The sequence below is a fragment of the Cervus elaphus genome, chromosome 9 (assembly GCF_910594005.1).
Source record: "Cervus elaphus chromosome 9, mCerEla1.1, whole genome shotgun sequence".
Classification (NCBI taxonomy): Eukaryota; Metazoa; Chordata; class Mammalia; order Artiodactyla; family Cervidae; genus Cervus; species Cervus elaphus.
Window position 1 is genome coordinate 15802587 of NC_057823.1, and position 22932 is coordinate 15825518.

Consider the following 22932-nt stretch of genomic DNA (forward strand, 5'->3'; position numbering starts at 1 on the left):
AAGGAGAGAAAAGATGAAGGTATAAGGATGGGGGGTGGGAGTGGCAAGAATCTGGGGCCCTTTGAGTTTCTAGGAATCTATTTATTTAATAGATTTAATTTATTTAATACCCAGTGGTAAAGAATCTGCCTGCCAAGCAGGAGACACAGGTTCAATCCCTGGAGGAGAGGATCCCCTGGAGAAGAAAATGGCAACCCATTCCAGTATTCTTGCTTGGGAAATCCCATGGACAGAGGAACCTGGAAGGCTATAGTCCATGGGGTTGCAAAAAAGGTGGACATGACTTAGTGACTGAGTTACTATAACAGCGATTTATTTAAGTAGTGTTCATGGGGCACCCTCAAAGTGCAGACTGTATAGACAAACCTTAGAGAATGCAATGAAAACAGAGAGAAGATTTTTTAATAGATTTTTTTAATGTAGACCATTTTTAAAGTCTTTAATTGAGTTTGTTATAGAATTGTTTCTGTTTTATATTTTGGCTTTTTGGCCACAAGGCATGCAGGATCTTAGCTCCCTGACCAGGGACCGAACCCTCAACTCCTGCCTTAGAAGGTGAAGTCTTAACCATTGGATCAGCAGAACAGTCCCAGGGAGGACTCTCTGAATCAGGTCATCTGTTGTCTATCCCTCTGCCATCTCTCCCCCTCACCCTCTCTGAGTGTCTGATCCCTCAGTGTATATCCAGAAACGCTGTGAATGAGGGAACAAACCAAAGGTGCAGGCTAGTTTGAGACAAGCTCAAACCCTCCCCATGCCTGAGAGGAGGACAGGTGATCTGAAATGTGTGTCATGAGCCCAGCGCACACAGTGTGAGCCCCGTGAGGAACCAGGAAGAGGTCCTGAATGTAGCTCACGGTACAGTGAAAGGTGGGGAGGAGCAGTTAGTGCATCAGGGTTAAGGGAGATATGGGGACCCAATATGAGTCAAAGATACTCTGGTGCAATACAAGGGGTTTCAGGGGGGTAGAGGCCATCAAGGATTCCCCATCAGCATCCTCTCATCAGGAGAGAAGGCCTTAAGGGTGGAGTCACTTCAAGATTGAAAAGTAACCATGAGAGGCTTCCCTGGTGTCTCAGTGATACAGAATCCCCCTGCCAGTGCAGGGGACATGGGTTCGACCCTTGGTCTGGGAAGATCCCACGTGTTTTGGAGCAACTAAACCTGTGCACCACAGCTATTGAGGCTGTGCCCTAAAGCCTGGGAGCCACAACTATTGAGCCCAAGTGCTGCAACTAGTGAAGTCCGTGTGCCCTAGAGCCTGTGCTCTATAACAAGAGAAGCCACTGCAATGAGAAGCCTCAGCTAGAGAGTAGCCCCCACTCAACTCAACTCGAGAGGGCCCACACAGCAAAGAAGACCCAGCATAGGCAATAGATAAATATATTTTCTTTTTAAAAAGGAAGAAACCATGAAGCCAAGATCTGAGTCAACGCACCCACAGCACACAGCCAAGCCTCTAAGGGCAAGAGAGGGAGCGTGATCTCAAGTCTGAGCTACTCACCGTTGACGTAGAGACTGTCCCTGTCCAGGGTGTAGGGGCCCAGCAGGGTGATGCCATGGGTCAGGTGGCTCAGCTCCCAGTACAGCTGCTGTCTGTCCAATCCAGGGCCTCTGGGGTCAGGGCGATGCATGCAGATGGCGTCCACTCTGGTGGCTGCCCCGTCCTTCTCAGGCCTGTGCAAAAATCTCCACGTGGTTGGTCCAACTAGCTCTCCATCTGTCCATCCGGCCCTCCCTCTCTTTGCCACCCCTAAGGCAGAAACCTCAGAAGCCTGATTTAACAAGAAAACTGGTGGGATCACCCTCTATGTCTTTTCAGTCTTCTAATTTTACTGAGACTTTCAATGGCTAAGTCAAAGATCTCTCTTGGTAAATGCCACATTGCACTTGAACATATTTGGATTATTTTCAAATATCTTCTGATATTGATTTCTACAACAATTCCACAGTGATAAGAGAACAGACTCTGTATGAGTTCAATACCTTTAGGCTATGAAATTTTTGCACCTTGTTTTATGTCCCTGGATATGTTCCAGTGTCTCCCAGTCTATAGTCTGTGGGAATTTGAATAGCATTTGTATCCTACTGTTGTGTGAAAACTGTATAAATCTTAATATCACATTCCTATATGTAATTATTCCCTGGAGAAGGGCATGTCAACCCACCCCAGTATTCTTGCCTGGAGAATCCCACGGACAGAGGAGCCTGGTGGGCTACAGTCTATGGGGTCACAAAGAGTCAGATACAACTGAAGTGACTTAGCACACACGCACGCACCTGTAATTACTATACCTACACCATATATAATGTAATATAATATGTAATATAATATATACTGGGCTTCTCAGGTGACATAGTGATAAAGAAGGTTCTTTATTATGTCTCCTGCCGGTGCAGTCAACATCAGAGGTGCAGGTTCAATCCCTGGGTGGGGAAGATCCCCTGGAGTAGAAAATGGCAACCCCTCCAATATTCTTGCCTGAAAAACTCCAGGGACAGAGAGCCTGGCAGGCTATAGTCCATGGGGTTGCAAAGAGTCAGACACGACTAAGGGACTCTGCACACACCTTGCAAGGACGTGATGAAGGCAGTGGGGCAGTGCTGTTTAAGGGCTAGGAGTTTGGCTCTAGAACCTGAAATGCGGGGCTTGTTCTGTGTGACCTTCACAAATTACTTAATCCCCCTGAGCCTCAGTTTCTCCTTTTGTTCTTGCTTCCTGAGTCTGTGGAGACTCTGATGATTAAATATAAAGTAACAGCACACTGCCTTGGGTCTTAGCGCTTGTGAGTTGCTGGTATTATCGTTGTCGTTAATACTTAGTATCCATGAACAGGAGTCATCCTAAGCGTGAGTGAAGTCAGGGAGCTGGTAGATTATGGTCCCATTAACCTGTTGGCTGTGTTGTTGGGGAGGGTCTTACCTGAGCAAGGCTAGTCTGCAGCCTGAATAGAGGGATCCCAGACTGCTGGTATTCTTGAACATGTGTCTGAGCTATTAAAAAGGAGAGGGGAGTTGAGAAGGAACCGCTGAGAGAGGCCAGGAGGAGCTGGGACATAGGTGGGCTAATAGGTCGGGTGGTGGGGGCTGGCACTAGTGGGCGGAGCTGGGGCAAAGTGGGTGGGACTAGTGTTAGAGGGTGAGGCTGGCATCAGTGGGCGGGGCTCTCACCAGACCCTGCAGGATCAACTCGGTGGCGTTGAATTTCCAGGAGACAGGGTGCTGCATGTCCTCCTCGAAGGTTAGGTTGGTGATGGTGAAGTTGAGGGTGAAAGGCATCAGAAGAGGGACTCCTGCTGCAGCAGGGGAAGGAAAAAGACCACTCCTGAGTCAGACCTGGGCTGAGCTCTAAAATAACTTCCAGGGACAGAAATGGAAGACCCAGATCTGAGGAAGCAAAGATTCCTAGCTGGTAGGACCAGAGACAAAAGGCTAAATAAGGAGCAAAGCAAAATGCTGTTAAATGCAGTAGGGTGCACATTCATTAGGATGGCTATTATCTTTTAAAAAAGAAAGAAAAAGAAAAAGAAGTGTTGGGAATTCCCTGGCAGTTCAGTGGTTAGGATTCCACCTAGTCTTTCACTGCTGAGGGCCCAGGTTCAATTCCTGGTTAGGGAACTAAGATCCTGCAAGTCATGCCATGTTAAAAAAAAGATACTGTTAGTGAGGATATGGAGAAATTGAATCTTCATGTTGGTGGAAACGCTGGTGGAGTTGCTATAGAGAACAGTTTGGTGGTTCCTTATAAAGGTAATTCACTCCTAGGTGTATACACCCAAAGAACTGAAAACAGGGACTTGGAGATTTGAAAACAAATGTTCACAGTAGCAGCATTTACAGTAGCCAACAAGTGGAAGAAACTAAGTATCCATTAACAGATGAATGGATAAAGGAAATGTGGTATATACAATGGAATAGTATTCAGCTATAAAAGGAATTTAGGAAGTCAAGAGATACCTGGAGTAACAGGCAAATTTGGCCTTGGAGTACAGAATGAAGCAGGGCAAAGGCTAACAGAGCTTTGCCGAGAGAACACACTGGTCATAGCAAACACCCTCTTCCAACAACACAAGAGATGACTCTACACATGGACATCATCAAATGTCCAACACCAAAATCAGATTGATTATATTCTTTGCAGCCAAAGATGGAGAAGCTCTATAGAACAAGACCAGGAGCTGACTGTGGCTCAGATCATGAACTCCTTATTGCCAAATTCAGGCTTAAATTGAAGAAAGTAGGGAAAAACCACTAGACCATTCAGGTATGACCTCAATCAAATCCCTTACAATTATACAGTGAAAGTGACAAATAGATTCAAGGGATTAGATCCAATAGACAGACAGAGTTCCTAAAGAACTATGGATAGAGGTTCATGACATTGTACAGGAGGCAGTGATCAAGACCATCCCCAAGAAAAAGAAATGCAAAAAGGCAAAATGGTTGTCTGAGGAGGCCTTACAAATAGCTGATTCGTGTCAATGTATGGCAAAAGCCACTACAATATTGTAAAGTAATTACCCTCCAGAAAAACAAAACAAATAGCTGAGGAAAGAAGAGAAGCCAAAGGCAAAGGAGAAAAGGAAAGATATATCCATTTGAATGCAGAGTTCCAAAGATTAGCAAGGAGAGATAAGAAAGCCTTCCTCAGTGGTCAATGCAAAGACATAGAGGGAAACAATAGAATGGAAAACACTGGAGATCTCTTCAAGAAAATTAGTGATACCAAGCGAACATGTCATGCAAAGATGGGCACAATAAAGGACAGAAATGATATGGACCTAACAGAAGCAGAAGATAAAGAGGTGGCAAGAATACACGGAAGAACTATACAAAAAAGATCATCATGACCCAGATAACCACGATAGTGTGATCACTCACCTAGAGCCAGACATCCTGGAATGCGAAGGCATGTGGGCCTTAGGAAGAATCACTACGAACAAAGCTAGTGGAGGTGATAGAATTCCAATGGAACTATTTCAAATCCTAAAAGATGATGCTGTTACAGTGCTGCACTCAATATGGCAGCAAATTTGGGAAACTCAGCAGTGGCCACAGGACTGGAAAAGGTCAGTTTTCATTCTAATCCCAAAGAAAGGCAATGCCAAAGAATGCTCAAACTACCACACAATTGCACTCATCTCACACGCTAGTAAAGTAATGCTCAAAATTCTCCAAGTGAGGCTTCAACAGTATGTGAACTGAGAACTTCCAGATATTCAAGCTGGATTTAGAAAAAGCAGGGGAGCCAGAGATCAAATTGCCAGCATCTGTTGGATCATCAAAAAAGCAAGAGAGTTCCAGAAAAACATCTACTTCTGCTTTATTGACTATGCCAAAGTCTTTGACTGTGTAGATCACAACAAACTGTGGAAAATTCTTAAAGAGATAGGAGTACCAGACCACCTTACCTGCCTCCTGAGAAATCTGTGCATGTCAAGAACCAACAGTTAGAACAGGACATGTAACAACAGACTGGTTCCAAATAGGGAAAGGAATATGTTAAGGTTGTATATTGTCACCCTGCTCATTTAACTTATATGCAGAGTATATCATGCAAAATGCTGGGCTGGATGAAACACAAGCTGGAATCAAGACTGCTGGGAGAAATATCAATAACCTCAGATACGCAGATAACACCACCCTTATGGAAGAAAGCTAAGAACTAAAGAGCCTCTTGATGAAAGTGAAAGAGGAGAGTGAAAAAGTTGGCTTAAAACTCAACATTCAGAAAACTAAGATCATGGCATCCGGTCCCATCACTTCATGGCAAATAGATGGGGTAACAGTGGAAACAGTGTAAGACTTTATTTTTTTGTGCTCCAAAATCACTGCAGATGGTGACTGCAGCCATGAAATTAAAAGATGCTTGCTCCTTGGAAGGAAAGCTATGACCAACCTAGACAACATATTAAAAAGCAGAGACATTACTTTGCCAACAAAGGTCTGTCTAGTCAAAGCTATAATTTTTCCATTGGTCATGTATGGATGTGAGAGTTGGACTACAAAGAAAGCTGAGCACTGAAGAATTGATGCTTTTGAACTGCAGTGTTAGAGAAGACGCTTGAGAGTTCCTTGGACTGAAAGGAGATCTAGTCAGTCCATCCTAAAGGAAATCAGTCCTGAATATTCATTGGAAGGACTGATGCTGAAGCTGAAGCTCCAATACTTTGGCCACCTGATGCGAAGAGCTGACTCATTGGAAAAGACCCTGATGCTGGGAAAGATTGAAGACAGGAGGAGAAGGGGATGACAGAGGATGCGATGGTTGGATGGCATCACCGACTCGACGGACAGGAGTTTGAGCAAGCTCTGGGAATTTGTGATGGACAGTGGGGCCTGGCGTGCTGCAGTCCATGGAGTTATAAAGAGTCGGACATGACTGAGGGACTGAAATGAACTGAACTGATAAAAGGAATGAACTTCTAATACTTCTACAACATGGATGAATCTTAAAAACATTATGCTAAGTGAAATAAATCAAACATGAAAAGACAAATCCCCCTCACATAAAGTTACCTAGATTTAGGTAAATTCACAGAGACAGAAGAGAGAATTGAGGTTACCAGGGCTGAGCATGGGGGTTAAGGGGATTTAATGTTTAACGGGTTTGGAGTTTTTGTTTGGGATGCTGCAAATTTTCTGGAAAGGGATGGTGGTGATGACTGTACAACATTGTGAATAAGCACTTAAAAATGGTAAATAAAAAAAATTTTAAATAGTAAATTCTATTGGTTCTATAGTAAAATCTCTCAGCCCCTCACCAGTCATGTGAGCAGGGGCATGTTACTTATCTTGTCTGCCTATCTCCATTTCTTTATCTGTAAAATGGGGAGAATTATGCATTGTAGAGAAATTATGAAGGTTAAGTGACTGTTAAAAGAGTCAGCACATTTCAAGGACATTATGCTGAATGAAAGGAGCCAATCCGCAACGGTTACATGTACTTATCTAACATTCTCAAAATAACAAAATCATAGAGATGGAAAACAGATTAGTAGTTGCCAAGGGTTCGATTGGGAAAGATTGTTGTTTGTCGTGTCTGACTGTTTGAGACTCCATGGACTGTAGTCCGCCAGGCTCCTCTGTCCTTGGGATTCTCCAGGCAAGAGTACTGGAGTGGGCAGCCATTTCGGTCTCCAGGGGAGCCTCCTGACCCAGGGATCAAACCCAGGTTTCCTGCATTGCAGGCAGATTCTTTACCGTCAGAGCCACAAGGGAAGCCTTTAGTGGAGAGGGCGGGGGACTAACATCTTATCCCCTCTGCCTAGCACAGAACACATATCCAAGAAATATTTGTCACACTAAAATCCTTGGTACGCCCTGTGGTAGGTGTTTTATGCACATTTTCTTTCTTTTTAAATTAATTTTTTTATTGGCATATAGTTGATTTACTCACATTTTCATTTCACTTTCACAACGACTACCGAGTGTTATTATTCTTGCTTGGCAGGTGAGGAAACTGAGGCACTGAGAGGATACGTAAATTACCCATGGTCAACAGAACTGGATGGATGAAGAATTCGTATTTCATGCCCTTGAGGAATTTAGAGCAGTGCCGGGGCAGCCCATGGTAGTTTTCATTGTTTCACAGCAGCTTGTCTCTGAAACCCATGGGGCCTAGCTTTGAGGCCTCCTAGAAGGATCTGGGGGCTTCCTTGGTGTCTCAGACAGTAAGGAATTCACCTGCAATGCGGGAGACCTGAGTTTGATCCCCGGGGTGGGAAAATCCCTGGAGGAAGGCATGGTCACCCACTCCAGTCTTCTTGCCGGAGAATCCCATGGACAGAGGAGCCTGGTGGGCTACAGTCCATGGGGTCGCAGAGAGTCAGACATGACTGAGTGACTGAGCGCACACAGCAACAGAAAGATCTGGAGAAAGAAGTCACCTACCTGTGGAGCTGGGGAAGTGGGTTGGCACCATGGAGGTCCCTGGGAAGGGTGGGGAGGTCCCAGCAGCTGAGGAGAAATGGTCTGGAGTAAGAATAGGGATTCCAAGCGGGGCATGGATGCCACCACGTGCATCTTTCCTGTCCAATTGGAGCCACTGTACGTAGCGGGCATTGGATGAGACACCCAGGTCCTCCCATATCTCTGCTCCCTGAGGCTCTGGAAGGAGGGGATCACTGTCTGTCCACCAGGGGCCTGGAGCACATGGTTACCAAGGTCTTGAGTACTCACCACTGGGGGTGGAGGCTGAGGTCCGTTGGGTGTAACCTGCAATGAGAAACGGAGACAGGGTTGGAATGCAAGCAGGAAAGAGATTGCCAAGATAGAGCTCAAGGACCAACAACCCCACCCTCAACTGAGACTTCAAGTTGCAAAACAACAGTTATGATGGAGGAACAACTGTATCTTGTTCTTAAAAAGCTTGTGACCCCATGGACTATAGTTCACCAGGCTGAGAAATCAAAGACCCAGTATATGTCTTCATGGGTTCACAATTTACAGTTGTGTTTTAGCCACTAAGTCATGTCGAATTCTTTGCAACCCCATGGACTGTAGTCCGCCAAGCTCCTCTGTCCATGGGATTTCCCAAGCTAGAATATGAGAGTGAGTTGCCATTTCCTGCTCCAGGGGATCTTCCTGATAGAGATGATGAAACCTGCGTCTCCTGCCTTGACAGGTGGATTCTTTACCGCTGAGCCACAAAGGGAGCCCTTGCAATTTATTTGGGAAGATAAATACACTGACATTTCTAGAACATGGGCCCTAAATTTGTGCTTTTCTAGAGGAGATTTTGAAATATTGCCAGGGGGAAGATGAATGGCCAGACTCTTGGGTCCCCATTGGCTACAGGCAGATTGATAGTATCTTTTATCTTCTTTTTTTAAAATTTATTTATTTGGTTGCACCAGGTTTTAGTTGTAGCATGTGGGATGAAGTTCCTTGTTAGGAGCAGTGTCAGTTGCTCTGTTGTATCCAACTCTTTGCAATTCCCATGGACTGTAGCCAGCCAGGCTCCTCTGTCCATGGGATTCTCCAGGCAAGAATACAGGAGTGGGTTGCCATTTCCTTCTCCAGGGGATCTTCCCAACCCAGAGATGGAAGCTGGGTCTCCTGCATTGCAGGCAGTTTCTTTAGCATCTGAGCCACCAGGGAAGTTTCCTGACCAGGGATCAAACCTGGGGCCCTTGCATTGGGAATGCAGAGTCGCAGCCACTGTGTCGTCAGGGAAGTTCCAAGTCTCTTTCATCTTCTGGAGAAAGGCTCTGTGCCTCAGACAAGTTTATAAATCAAAGTCCTGGAATGCAGGAATGCAAACGGAAGAGCCCATGGGCTTTCTTGAGTAATCGAGGGAGATTGCTCAAGTGGGAAATGATACACAGGATGGGTTCTGTGGCAAACTGGAGAATCCCATCCCTTATGGGAGGGCAGAGACTCAGCTTCAATGTGTGGTTACAAAAAGGACACTCAGTGTCTGTCCTCTATTATGTCTAAGATGGAGAAAATGATTCTTTCTGGAGTTTTGATCATTAAATGGCAGGACACATGGCATACAGTTAGAATGCAAAGGCACTCCATAAGTGATCTATGTGTATGTATAAGGTATTTTTAAATTTTTATTTTATGTTGGTGTGAAAATGTGAAGTTGCTCAGTCATGTCCGACTCTTTGTGACCCCATGGGCTATACAGTCCATGGAATTCTCCAGGCCAGAATACTGGAGTGGGTAGCCTTTCCCTTCTCCAGGGGATCTTCCCAACCCAGGGATTGAACCCAGGTCCCCCACATTGCAGGCAGATGCTTTAACCTCTGAGCCACCAGGGAAGCCCAGAGATCAGCTAGGGAAAAGCTGTTTTCTAGGAGGTGGTGTCTGAGCAAGAACATGCTGAGATGAGATTCTTTACCAGCTGAGCCACCAGGGAAGCCCACCTGAGTGTATTTATTTGCAATGTTGTGTTGGTTTTGGGTGTGCAGTGGGGGGTGATTCAGTTACACACACACACACACACATATCTCTCTCCACTCTTTTTTAGATTCTTTTCCCATGTGGGACATTACAGAGTATTGAGTGGAGTTCCCTGGACTGGACAGTGGGTCCTTGTTGACTTTCTATTTTTTTTTTTTTAATTATTATTATTATTTTTATTTTTTTCCCCTTTATTTATTTATTTATTTTTTCAGTGGGTTTTGTCATACATTGATATGAATCAGCCATAGATTTACACGTATTCCCCATCCCGATCCCCCCTCCCACCTCCTTCTCCACCCGATTCCTCTGGGTCTTCCCAGTGCACCAGGCCCGAGCACTTGTCTCATGCATCCCACCTGGGCTGGTGATCTGTTTCACCATAGATAATATACATGCTGTTCTTTCGAAACATCCCACCCTCACCTTCTCCCACAGAGCTCAAAAGTCTGTTCTGTACTTCTGTGTCTCTTTTTCTGTTTTGCATATAGGGTTGTCGTTACCATCTTTCTAAATTCCATATATATGTGTTAGTATGCTGTAATGTTCTTTATCTTTCTGGCTTACTTCACTCTATTTTTTTATATAGTAGCATGCGTATGTTAACTCCAGACTTCTAATTTATCCATCCTCCCCCCCCACCCCTTTTTTTTGCACAAGTGTTTAACTGGATATTTTCTGTGTGCAAAATTTAATCCCTCTATATGAAACGTTTATCCCAATTTTACTGACAAAGAAACTGAGGCTTAGAGGAATTAAATAAATTATCCTAAGTCACAAGCCTGATTTTATCCCAAATCTGTGGAGTTCCATTCCTTCTTTCACACCATCCTTTACCTTAGAACTACTCAGTCGTGTCCGACTCTTTGCGACCCCATGGATTGTACAGTCCGTGGAATTCTCCAGGCCAGAATACTGGAAAGGGTAGCCTTTCCCTTCTCCAGGGGATCTTCCCAACCTAGGGATCGAAACCAGGTCTCCCACATTGCAGGCGGATTCTTTACCAGCTGAAACACCAGGGAAGCCCAAGAATACTGGAGTGGGTCCTCTCCAGTTGATCTTCCCGATCCAGGAATTGAACCAGGGTCTCCTGCATTGCAGGCAGATTCTTTACCAGCTGAGCTGTCAGGGAAGCCCACTTAGAACTATTCATAAAAACCTAAGAAGGGCTTCCCAGGTGGCTCAGTGGTAAAGAATCCTCCTGCCAATGCAGGAGACGAGGGTTCGATCCCTGGGTTGGGAAGATCCCTGGAGGAGGAAATGGAAACCCACTCCAGTATTCTTGCCTGGGAAATCCTATGGACAGAGGAGCCTGGCAGGCTACATACAGTCCATGGGGTTGCAAACAGTCCGACACAACTTAAGTGACTAAAATAACAATAACAACCTAAGAAAGATAACACTGTTGGAAATATCTGATATGCATTAAAACAAAAAACCTTTAAAATATGTTAACATTATTTAGATGGAATAAAACATTGGTTTGTCTTCTAAAAAAAAAAAAGATGCTCACCATTGACATAGAGGCTGTCCTTGTCCAAAGTGAAGAATCCCAGCTGGGTGACTCCATGAGTCTCGTGGCTCAGTTCCTGGTACAGCCTCTCTCGGTCTAGTTTAAGGCCCATGGGGTCAGGTCGGTGAGTACAGACAGCATCAACTCCAGTGGCTCTTCTGTTTTTTTCAGGCCTGAGGAGGGTAGGACACAGGCATAGGGAGGTGGGAATTCCAGAAAAGGGCTCTGAAAAGCCTCACTGAGGGAAGGAACTGAGAAGGGAAAACTGGAATGGTTTTGGTATTGGGGGAGAATTGGAAATGTCTATGCCAGCCAAGGTCCCTGAACACAGAGGATGTAGCATCTAGAAATGCTGATATCTGTGCTAAGCTGGCACTCATAACAAGGCATCACACACTGTAACAACAAAAGCAGGACAGAGGGGATGGAAGGAAGGAACCTGAGGGTTCAACAAGGTTAAAAAAGGCAATGTCAAATTCCTTAAATTCCAGCCTTGCCACTCAACTGCTGAGTGACTCTGGCTAAGTCTCTCAACCTCTCCGTGGCTCAATTTTTTTCATTCATTAAATGAGGCAATGAGTAGAGACCTCACAGTACTTAGCACTTAGCTCAATAAAAGGCAGCCAAGTTTACTACACATTAATAGGGCCAGTGTTCTTGGTGAATGGACCCTATGATGGGAGAGACTGAGTTTTTTGACAGAAACAGTGAGGTCAAGCTGCCAGTCTAGGGTGGAGGTGGGATGGGGGACGGTATCACAGAGCCAAAAATATCTCAGTGGATCAGCGGAATCAGTGGAAATGGGAAGACCTAGAACCATGTCTGGAGGGCAAGAGTGACTATCTTCGGAGCTGGGGGCATTCCTTTCTCTGAGAAAAGGTCAGTGACTGGGAGATTTCACACAAGGGAGTAGGGTACCGTGAGTATACATATGGGGGTCTCCACATGCTGAATTTACTCTCAGTACTTGAATCTATAAAAGACTGTAGGGCTTCCCTGGTGACTCAGGAGTAAGGAATCTGCCTGCTAATGCAGGAGACAAGGTTCGTTTGATCCCTGATACAGTAAGATTCCACACGCCATGAAGCGACTAAGTCTGTGCACCCCAGCTACTGAGCCTGTGCTCTAGAGAGGAGCCCCCACTTGCCACAACCAGAGAAAGCCCATACACAGCAACAAAGATCCAGCATAGCCAAAAATAAATAAATACAATGATTAAAAAAAGATTGTGAATAATTTATTACATGCATAGATATAATGATGCACCCTCTACAGCAAGCTTTCTTAAGCTTGGCACCATGAGCAATTCAGATCAGGTAATTCTTTGCCTTGGGAGACTGTCCTGTGCATTGTAGGCTATTGAGCAGCATCCTTGGCCTCATTCACTAGATACCCCCAGGAGTAACCTCCACTCTTGAATTGTGACAATCAAAAAATGTCTTGGACTTCCCTGGTGGCACAGTGGATAGGAATCTGCCCGCCAATGCAGGGGACGTGGGTCTGATCCCTGGTTCGGAAAGATTTCACCTATTGCAGGGCACCTAAACCCGTGGACTGCAACTGCTGAGCCTGTGCCCTAGAGCCCAAGAGCCAAAACTACTGAGTCTGAGCGCTGCAACTACTGAAACCCTTGCACAAAGAGCCCGTGCTCCACAACAAGAGAAGCCACTTCAACGAGAAGCCTTTGCACTACCATTAGAGAGTAGCCCCCACTCACCGCCGCTAGAGAAAAGCTTGCACAAAACAACAAAGACCCAGCACAGCCAAAAAGAAATAAATAAGCAACATGATTTTTAAAATCTCTCCAGATAGAGCCAGATATCCCCTGGGAGCGATATCACGCTTGGTTGAAAACTACTGCCCTCTAGTGGTGAAGCTGACGTGATTCTTTGTTTCCTTGATGAGATCCAGAAGAAAGGTCTTTCTGAAAAGTTCTACCTTATCTCCTGGGAAGGAGAAGCTAAGAGGATTTCGCATTTTCTGGTCAGAAACACAGTGTGAGGCAGGGTGAGAGCTGGTCCCTGGGGTAGTGGTATAAGATATGAAGGTCTAGGTCTTGGTCATCACCCCACCCCCATCCCCGCATTACCCGGGTATCTACTCTGGGGTTCTCACCTGAGCAAGATCAGTCGGCAGCCAGAATACAGGAGTCCAATACTGCTATTCTGGAACAAGGGTTTGAGCTGGGGATGAAAGAAAGGGAAGTGAGCATATGATGCTCAAGGGTCTGGGCAGGACACGGGTAGGCACTGGAGAGGTTCTCACCAGGCGATTCAAGATCCTTTCCATGGTGCTGAATAGCTCAGATCCTGGGGGACTCATGTCCTCTGTGTAGCTCAGGTTGGTGATGGTGAAGTTGAGGGTGAAAGGCACCAGAGAAGGGCTCATGCCTGCAGTGGGAAGGGAGAGAGAGGCTCATTATGACTTCTGGCTGGGATGGCTGTAAACGGGGTCCAGCGTTGTCACCGTAGCCTCAGCATCCAGTGAGTCAGGCTTAAGATATCCAACAGGTGTCACCCTTGAATCCAGCCAGACCTAGAGAAGGCGAGGGGCCTGCATACCAGAAGGATAATTTTAGCTGGAAAAAGAACCTCAACTCTTTTCAGCCTGATGTGTTTAAAGATAAACAGCTATTAGATATTTCTGTGGGAGGAAGAGAAGCAAAGTCACTCGACCAGCCTCAGCGGCAGAGACCTCCCATAGTCTCTGACATGATCAGGAGAGAATGTGCAGCTACTGAGTGGTCAAGACTGTTCCCCCCATGAAAGTGACCCCTCCTTCTTTGTCAATAACCATCGTTGAAGAGTGCATTTTATTTAATTTTTTAATTTATATTTTCAAGCTGAAGTAGTTATTCACAATGTTGTGTGAATTTCTGCTATACAGCAAAGTGAAAAAGTTGAAGCCATGGTGGCTGAAACTTTCCCAAACTTCTTTAAAACATACATTTTCAGATTCAAGAAATTTTATAAAATCCCAAAGAGGAGGACTTCAAAGAAAATCATGCTCAGATGCTTCAAAGATGAAGAACAAATTGTGGATACATCTAGAGACAAATGACAGCCTCAGTCATGGAGTGACTTGATTTATAACACACATCAGATTTTTAAAAGGCTGCAGAACTAGACATGTTATGTAAACAGTTAAGTTGATCAGGGTGGAGCAGTGAGGAAGTGGAAAGTATGCATCCTGCCTAAAATGTGTAAAAAGTTGGCAGTGCCTTGACTTGCAAAACACAGAATTCCTGAAGGCAGAATTCAAATTACGAACCACTAGTTTGTATCTCATAACTCTGGATTCACATGATGGGATTAAAGTTTAAGGATGCTCACCCTCTACCATGACCCGTATAGTCAAAGCTATGGTTTTGTCATGTATAGATGTGAGAGTTGGACCAAAGAAGGCTGAGTGCCGAAGAATTGATGCTTTCAAACTGTGGTGCTAGATAAGACTCTTGAGAGTCCCTTGGACAGCAAGGAGATGCTTGCAGAGACTCAAAACAGTCCATCCTAAAGGTAATCAGTCCTGAATATTCATTGGAAGGACTGATACTGAAACTGAAGCTCCAATACTTCAGCTGCCTGATGCGAAGTGCTGACTCATTGGAAAAGACCCTGATCCTGGGACAGATTGAAGGCAGGAGGAGAAGTGGGCAACAGAGGATGAGATGGTTGGATGGCAGTACTGACTCAATGGACATGAGTTTGAGGAAACTCTGGGATGTGGTGAAGGACAGGGAAGCCTGGTGTGCTGCAGTCCTTGGGATTGCAAAGAGTCAGACACTACTTAGCGACTGAACAACAATGCTCACCCTGGGCCATGATGTAAGCATGATAAAGACCTGAAGACTCAAAAAAAAAAAAAAAAAAAAATCTTGGGACTTTCCTGGTTTAGGAATCCACCTGTCAGTGTAGGGGACACAGGTTCCATCCCTGGTCTGAGAAGATTCCACATGCCTTGGAGCAACTAAGCCTGTGTGCCACAACTACTGAGCCCACGCACCTAGAGCTTTTACTCTGCAACAAGAGAAGCCATTGCAATGAGAAGCCATTGCACTGCAACGCAAGAAAGCCCACATGTAGCAATGAAGATCCACAGCAGTGAAAAAAAAACCCCCGAAAACTTAAGGGCTGGGGTAAGACAGGTTTTATGGTATAAACCAAAGTCTCTGTACCAGGTACCTGGAGATTCAGGGGCCCTCAGACGAGGATATGGAGCAAGAATCAACTCGGGACTAAGATCCTAAATGATTTTCTGGATGTTCAAATACAATCCACAAATTTGAACCTATACAGAGATTGCTCCATTCATCCAATCAATAAATATAAAGTGAATCCTGATCAGGTGTTAAGCTCCAGGGTGACAAATACACAAAGACTGAATAAAGCAAGCTGGAGTAAATTCCGTGAAAGAAATACTAAGGTGATATGATACAGAAAAACCCGTGAGCCAGGTATGGATTCAGGAGAAATGTTGTATCGTTTAAGTGTTTATGGAAGGTCTTTCGGTGAAGGTGTGGTGATCAAGCTGAGATGTGAAAGTTAAATAAGTTGCTAGGCATACCTGATCTCCAGAAAGGGCTACTAAAAAGGCAAGACAGAGGTTAGGACAGTAGAACAATCCTCTGATGTGGCCAAAGCTTAGAAAGTGTGAGAGAAAAACTGGGACAGGATGAGGCTGGGTGGCCAATAGGGACCAGACAGTGCAGAGTCGAAGTTTCCTAGGTCCCAGAGAGCAGGTCCTACCTGTAGAGCTGAGGATGGGGGACAGAGATGTGGAAGATTCCAGAGAGAATGTAGAAGTCACTGGAGCTGAGGAAAAAAAAAAAAAGGGGAAAATGACTGAGTTCCATCTGGAACAGATTGTAGAAGCAGAAATTTTTCATTGGAATTTGGATTTCTATCTTAAAAATTTTTTTGATGTGGGCCACTTTTGAAGTCTTTACTGAATTTGTTACAGTATTGCTTCTGCTTTAGTATTTTGGTCATGAGGCATGTGGGATCTTCTACAGGTGGCTCAGTGATAAAGAATCCACTTGCCAGTGCCGGAAACGAAGGAGATGCAGGTTCAGTCCTTGGGTTGGGAAGATCCCCTGGAGAAGGGCATGGCAACCCACTCCAGTGTCCTTGCCTAGAGAATCCCGTGGACAGAGGAGCCTGGTGGGCTATAATCCACAGGGTCACAAAGAGTTGAACACAACTGAGCAAGCATGCAGTCTCTCCAACCAGGGATCAAACCGACACCCCCTACATTGGAAGGTGAAGTCTTACCCACTGGACCAAGAGGGAAGTCCCTGTGTTTCTATCTTGACTCAGAACAAGAACTTGGGTAGGTTAGGAGCTGCTCTGAGGCCACGGCTGGGCATTTAGGGAGAAGGCATTGGGAACTTCTCTGCTGAAAGATGTGCTCTGGGGAATAAGGGTCCAGTGGGCATTGAAGAAGCACGGTTTGAAATACTCACTGCTGGTGGTGGGCCTCCCGTACTGACGGTTATAACCTGCACAAAGGGAGAAAAGAGTACAGAAGGACTGTTACGATGGGTCACAGTTAAGGAGTTGGATGGCAGACCTAGAAATGAAATTAACAAATTTTCTGAGATCCACATGAACAATAATGGTTACGTCTTATTCTGTGTCCTTCTGTACCTTGTCCTTTGAAAATAACAATGAACATCATCACTATTGTTATTGCCAAAGTGTTTTAATTTTTATTGGAATATAGTTGCTTTGCAATGTTGTGTTAGCTTCTACTCTATACAGATGCAGAAAGCAAACGTATAGATGTTATTGTTCAGTCACTAAGTTGTGTCTGACTCTTTGCAGCCGCACAGACTGCAGCACATTAGGCTTTCCTGTCCTTCACTATCTCCCAGAGTTTGCTCAAACTCACATCCATTAAGTCAGTAATGCCATCCAACCAATGTATGGACACCAAGGGGGGAAGGCAGAGTGGGTGGAATTGGGAGATAGGGATTGACCTGTATACACTATTGATACTGTGTATAAAATAGATTAATGAGAACCTACTTTATAGCACAGAGAACTCTACCCAAGGTGCTGCGGTGACCTGAATGGGGAGGAAGTCCAAAAGGCGGGGATGTATGAATATGTATGGCTGATTCATTTGGCTGCACAGTAGAAATTATTGCCAAAATTAAAATGCATTAGTAGTATCTGGCTCTATTTATTGGGAATGCATCAGAAACAATGCTAAACACTACAAAGGTAATGGGGAAAATTTATGAATGAGTGTGTGTGTGCTCCAGGCCTTGTCCATGCTCTCTCAGTCTCTAAACACAATTTTATCCTTGCTCTTTCACCTTCTCTCCCACCACAAAATTTTTATGATAGTATGATCTTTGCTGACTTAGTTTCTGGTTTTTTTCTTTGTGTGTGTGTGTGTGTGTGTGTGTGTGATGTAGAACTGAAAAATTGTGGCAGGTGGGGAGAGTGGTATGTGGAGATAAAGGTACAATGAGATGGAAGAAGGGGGATGCATGAGGTTTAAAACAGAGAAAATTTGGATCTGGGGTTGGGTAGTGAGAAAGAGAACAGACTCGAAGTTCAGATGAATGGTATAAAGATTGGAGCCTGAAAGAAACTGGGGAAAAGATCATTTTTTTTTTTGTTTTTTCAATGATGATGATGCATTTTATTATTTTTTTAACTTTTTATTTTGTATTGGGGTATATTGCATTAACAATGTTATGATAGTTTCAGGCAAGCAGTGAAGGGACTCAGCCATACATACACATGTATCCATTCTCCCCCAAACTCCCCTCCCATCTAGGCTGCTACATAACATCCAGCAGAGTTCCCTGTGCTATACAGTAGGTCTCTGTTGGTTATCCATTTTAAATATAGCAGTGTGTACATGTCCATCCCCAACTCCCTAGCTGTCCCTTTCACCCATCCTCTGACCCCGCCCCGGCAACCATAAGTTCATTCTCTAAGTCTGTGAGTCGAGAAGAGAATTTTTTACGATGTTCTTTCCATAATGGATTGCATGTCTTTGATACTCTGAGGGAGGTGAGTGAAGGCTGGACTAAGGGGAGCTCTGTGATTTACTTGGATTGTTACAATCCTGTGTGGTATGTGTGTTTAGTCCATTCTGTAGATGGGACCTTAGAGCCCGGCGAGGTCACATGGCTTGTCCAGCATCACATAGAACAGGGATCTGTCACTCATCAATCTCCATATTATTAATACGCTTTCAGTTAGTCCCAATCCTGGAGTTAAACCTTCTACAGACACCAAACAGGATGTGCCATTGTCAATCCAGTAAAATATATATTCCAAACCACATATAAAGGACATGTCCAAGCTGACATAGAAGGAAATAACTAACCAAGCATCAGGTTGGATTGTTGGCTCGAGATTGTCAAACCCTCTCTCTTCCTGTACTGACAGGCTTGCACTGGGTGGTCTACAGTGTTGCCTTGTGGTTCAGAACTTGGGATTTAGACTTGACCTTCCATTTGAGTCTTGACTCTCCCTTGCATTATGGATGGATTATCTGAGGCAAATGATTTCCTGCCTGAATGTATGATGGCTGTCTGTAAAAATGAGTGGAATAAGTCACAGAGTTTGGGATAAAATTAACATAAGATCACATAAATAAAGTCCTTATCATAATTCCTGGCACGTAAGAAACTTTTGGTAAGAATTAGCTGCTGCTGCTGCTGCTAGGTCGCTTCAGTTGTGTCCGACTCTGTGTGACCCCATAGACGGCAGCCCATCAGGCTCCCCCTTCCCTGGGATTCTACGGATGCGGTTATCAGTCTTGGTGGGGCACTGTTGCCAATGATGCTGTGGTGTGTTGTGTGTGTGCATGTTCCATCATGTTCTACTCTTTGCAACCCCACAGACTGTAGCCCACCAGGCTCCTCTGTCCATGGAATTTTCCAGGCAAGAATACTGGAGTGGGTTGCCATTTCCTCCTCCAGGGGACCTTCCCAACCCAGGAATCAAACTCGAATCTCCTGCATTAGCAGGCAGCTTCTTTACCACTGAGCTACCTGGGAAGCTCAGGTATATATTTCATTACATATCACAATTAATAGAAATAAAGTACACAATAAATGTAATGTGCTTGAATCGTTCCCAAACCATGCCCCCTCCACCTCCACTCTGGTTCGTGGAAACATTTCCTTCCACAAAACCAGCCCCAGGTGTCAAAAAGGCTGAGGACCACTGGCCTAAAGAGTTCTTCATGGTGGGGAGGCTGCCTTTTGCATTGTGGGATGTTTAGTAAGACCCTGATGCTGGGAAAGATTTGAGGCAGAAGAGGGCAACAGAGAATGAGATGGTTGGATGGCATCACCGATTCAATGGACATGAACTTGGGCAAACTCCAGAAGATGGTGATGGACAGGAAAGCCTGGCGTGTGGCAGTCCATGGGGTTGCAAAGAGTCAGACACGACTTGGCGACTGAACAAGAAATCTTTAGTAGCACTTCTGGCCTCTAACCACTAGATGTCACTAGCACCCCTTCAGTGATGACTTGAAAATGTCTCCGGACATTGTCAAATATCCCCTGGGATGATGCAGAGTCTTTCCAGGTTGAGAACTATTGGTATAGACAGACATGGGACTGTAGGGGACCCTGGCTGCAACACGGACACTCACCATTGACATAGAGGCTGTTACTGTCCAAAGTGTAGTTGCCCATCCTGGTGACACCATGAGTCAGCTGGCTCAGCTCCTGGTACAACTTTTCTCTGTCCAGCCCAGGACGTGTGGGGTCAGGATGGTAGGTGCAGATGGCATCCACTCCAGTTGCTGCTCCATCCTTTTCAGCCCTAGGATGGCAGGAACAGAGGAATAGAGGCATTTAGAGACGTGGGGGAGTTATATACTTTGTTCATCTTGAAATAGGCTGGGACCTGGGATGTAAGACTCTTTGATGCAGGGCTTGCACTTGGACAAATGTCTCCTCCAGCAATAAAATATGAAGAAAATATAATGGGCTAAAAATAACTGAGCGTATGTGTGCGTGTGCTCACTTGCTCAGTTGTGTCTGACTACTTGTGACCCCATGGATTGTAGCCCGCCAGGCTCCTCTGTCCATGGGATTTCTCAGGCAAGAATACTGGAGTGGGTTGTCATTTCCTTCTTCAGGGGATCTTCTCAACCCAGGGATTGAACCCATGTCTCTTGCATCTCCTACATTGGCAGGCAAGCTCTTTACCGCTGCCCCAGCTGTTGGGGCAAGTTATGGACAACAAAATACAAAGAGAACAACAACAACAAAAAACCCAACTGCCACTTAACAAAAACAGAGGCTTGGGAGCAAAAATAGGGTGCTACGGATGCACCTTGCACACAGCACCACCAAATGGGTGGGCAGACCACCCAAGTCACCCCTCTGGCCTGACCCCCTGGAAGCACCCCTATCCTCACCCCACATAAGGGACCAGTTTGCTCTGTCCCTCAGGAGCAAACAAACAAGGGAACCGCTGCTCACTCTCACTCCCCCACTGCTTCAGCAGGAACTCCAAGAAAGCCTTGCCTGGATTTCCTGTCTGGCATCTGATCAATTTCTATGTAGAAGGACAAGAACCCTGGTTGGTAACAGTCTCTCTCTTAATGAATCCTCCTGCCTGTGCAGGAGACAGAGGAGGTGCAGATTCAATCCCTGGGTTGGGAAGATCCCCCGGAGGAGGAAATGGCAACCCATTCCGGTATTCTCATCTGGAGACGCCCATGGACAGAGGGGCCTGGCGGGTTACTGTCCATGGGGTCTCAAAGAGTCGGATCCAACTGAGCGGCCAGACAACAGCTGTCCCACCACATCATGAACCACAGGTCTTCCCCTCCAGGTGGGCTGGCCTGTAACAGTGCCGCCCTTCAGGTGGTGTGTGTGGGGCGGGGGGGAGCCGTGCCTTACCTGAGCAGGGTCAGTCTGCAGTTAGAGTGGAGCGGGCCGACACTGGTGTTCCTGAGCAGAGGACCAAGCTGAGGAGGAGTTGAGAGGGGGATGAGCGGGAGGGGCCGAGGTGCTGGGTGGGGTGAGGACGGGGCAGGCCAGCGCAGGGACTGAGGGCGCTCACCAGGTGATTCAGAACCTTCTCAGTGACGTTGAACTTCTCGGATCCTCGGCGCCCCATGTCTGGGGTATAGAACAGGTTGGTGATGGTGAAATTAAGGGTGAATGGCACCAGGGCTGGGCCCGTGTCTGCAACTGGAGGGAGAAAGAGAGAGAGGAGACCTGTCAGTCTTAGGTCTGAGCTGTTCAAGGCGGAGGGGGGAAGGGACTAGGGGCATCTCTCTGGGCATCACTGTACAGTAGGTGAGTCAGACTGAGATAGCCCACTGGGATACCCTCCCACTCCTCAGCCAGCCAGAGGAGGAGAAGGGACCTTTGTCTTAGAAGTGTGACATCAACTTGAAAGGGAACCTCAACTCCCTTATCCCAGAGTGTCCAAAAGGCTGACGTGTTGTGGGCAATTTTGTAGGAACAGGAGGTACCAAGACCTTTTGAGCTCAAGCTTTAAGCCACAAATACTTGAAAAAATTCAAGAAAATCAAAATAGCAGTAACTTTTTTTTTCTGTGTTAAGTATTTTCTTTTTTTTCATTTATTTTTATTAGTTGGAGACTAATTACCTTATAATATTGTAGTGGTTTTTGCCATACATTGACATGAATCAACCAAGGATTTACATGTGTTCCCCATCCTGAACCCCTTCCCACCTCCCTCTCCATCCCATCCCTCTGGGTCTTCCCAGTGCACCAGCCCTGAGCACTTGTCTCATGCATCCAACCTGGGCTGAGCAGTAACTTTTTAAAATGTGCATTTTATATGTTCTATTAATCCTAACTTATGGTTACCAGAGGGGGAAGGAGGGAGGGAGGAATAAACTGGGAGATTGAAATTGACATATATACAGTACTATATATAAAATAGATCACTAATAAGGACCTGCTGTATATCACAGGGAACTCAACACTCTGTAATGACCTATATGCGTCATTACATGGTCTATATGGGAAAATAATCTAAAAAAAGAGTGGATATAGATATGTGTAGAACTTTGCTATACACCTGAAACTAACACAACATATCCTAATAAAAACTGAAAAAAAAGTGCACCTTATATATTTCATTGACAAGTCTACATTTATTAAAAATTTTTTGAATGATTTAAAAAATTTTATACAGTTTTAAATTTGCAACTATTTCCATTTGCAGCTATTACAAAATATTGGCTACATTCCCTGTGTTGTACAATACATCCTTGAATCTGTCTTACACCCAATAGTTTGTATCTCCCCCTCCCCACCTCTGTATTGCCCCTTCCCCAACTCCCACTGATAACCACTACTTTGTTCTCTATACCTGTGAGTCAGCTTCTTTATTGTTATATTAACTAGCTTGTATTTTTTTAGATTCCACATATAAGTGATATCATACAGTACTTGTCTTTCTCTGTCTGATTTATTTTACTAAGCATAATGCCCTTCAAGTCCATCCAGGTTGCTAACAAATGGCGAAATTTCATTCT

General features: G+C 45.2%; 1 protein-coding gene across 2 annotated transcripts in view; it reads right to left on the reverse strand.

Annotated features, from left to right (window-relative positions):
• The window catches only part of LOC122699442 (mucin-16-like), a 115059-nt gene that overhangs the window by 38682 nt on the left and 53445 nt on the right, over positions 1–22932 (reverse strand). For both annotated transcript variants that reach the window (XM_043911379.1, XM_043911380.1), the window contains exons 13-25: positions 21479–21609; positions 21316–21383; positions 20055–20227; positions 16888–16923; positions 16172–16237; positions 13692–13816; positions 13542–13609; positions 11427–11599; positions 8183–8218; positions 7895–7960; positions 3173–3297; positions 2925–2995; positions 1506–1678 (exon numbers count right to left, since the gene is read on the reverse strand). In XM_043911379.1, the coding sequence (XP_043767314.1) occupies positions 1506–1678; positions 2925–2995; positions 3173–3297; positions 7895–7960; positions 8183–8218; positions 11427–11599; positions 13542–13609; positions 13692–13816; positions 16172–16237; positions 16888–16923; positions 20055–20227; positions 21316–21383; positions 21479–21609 (1311 nt within the window). The remainder of the gene's footprint in view (positions 1–1505; positions 1679–2924; positions 2996–3172; positions 3298–7894; positions 7961–8182; positions 8219–11426; positions 11600–13541; positions 13610–13691; positions 13817–16171; positions 16238–16887; positions 16924–20054; positions 20228–21315; positions 21384–21478; positions 21610–22932) is intronic.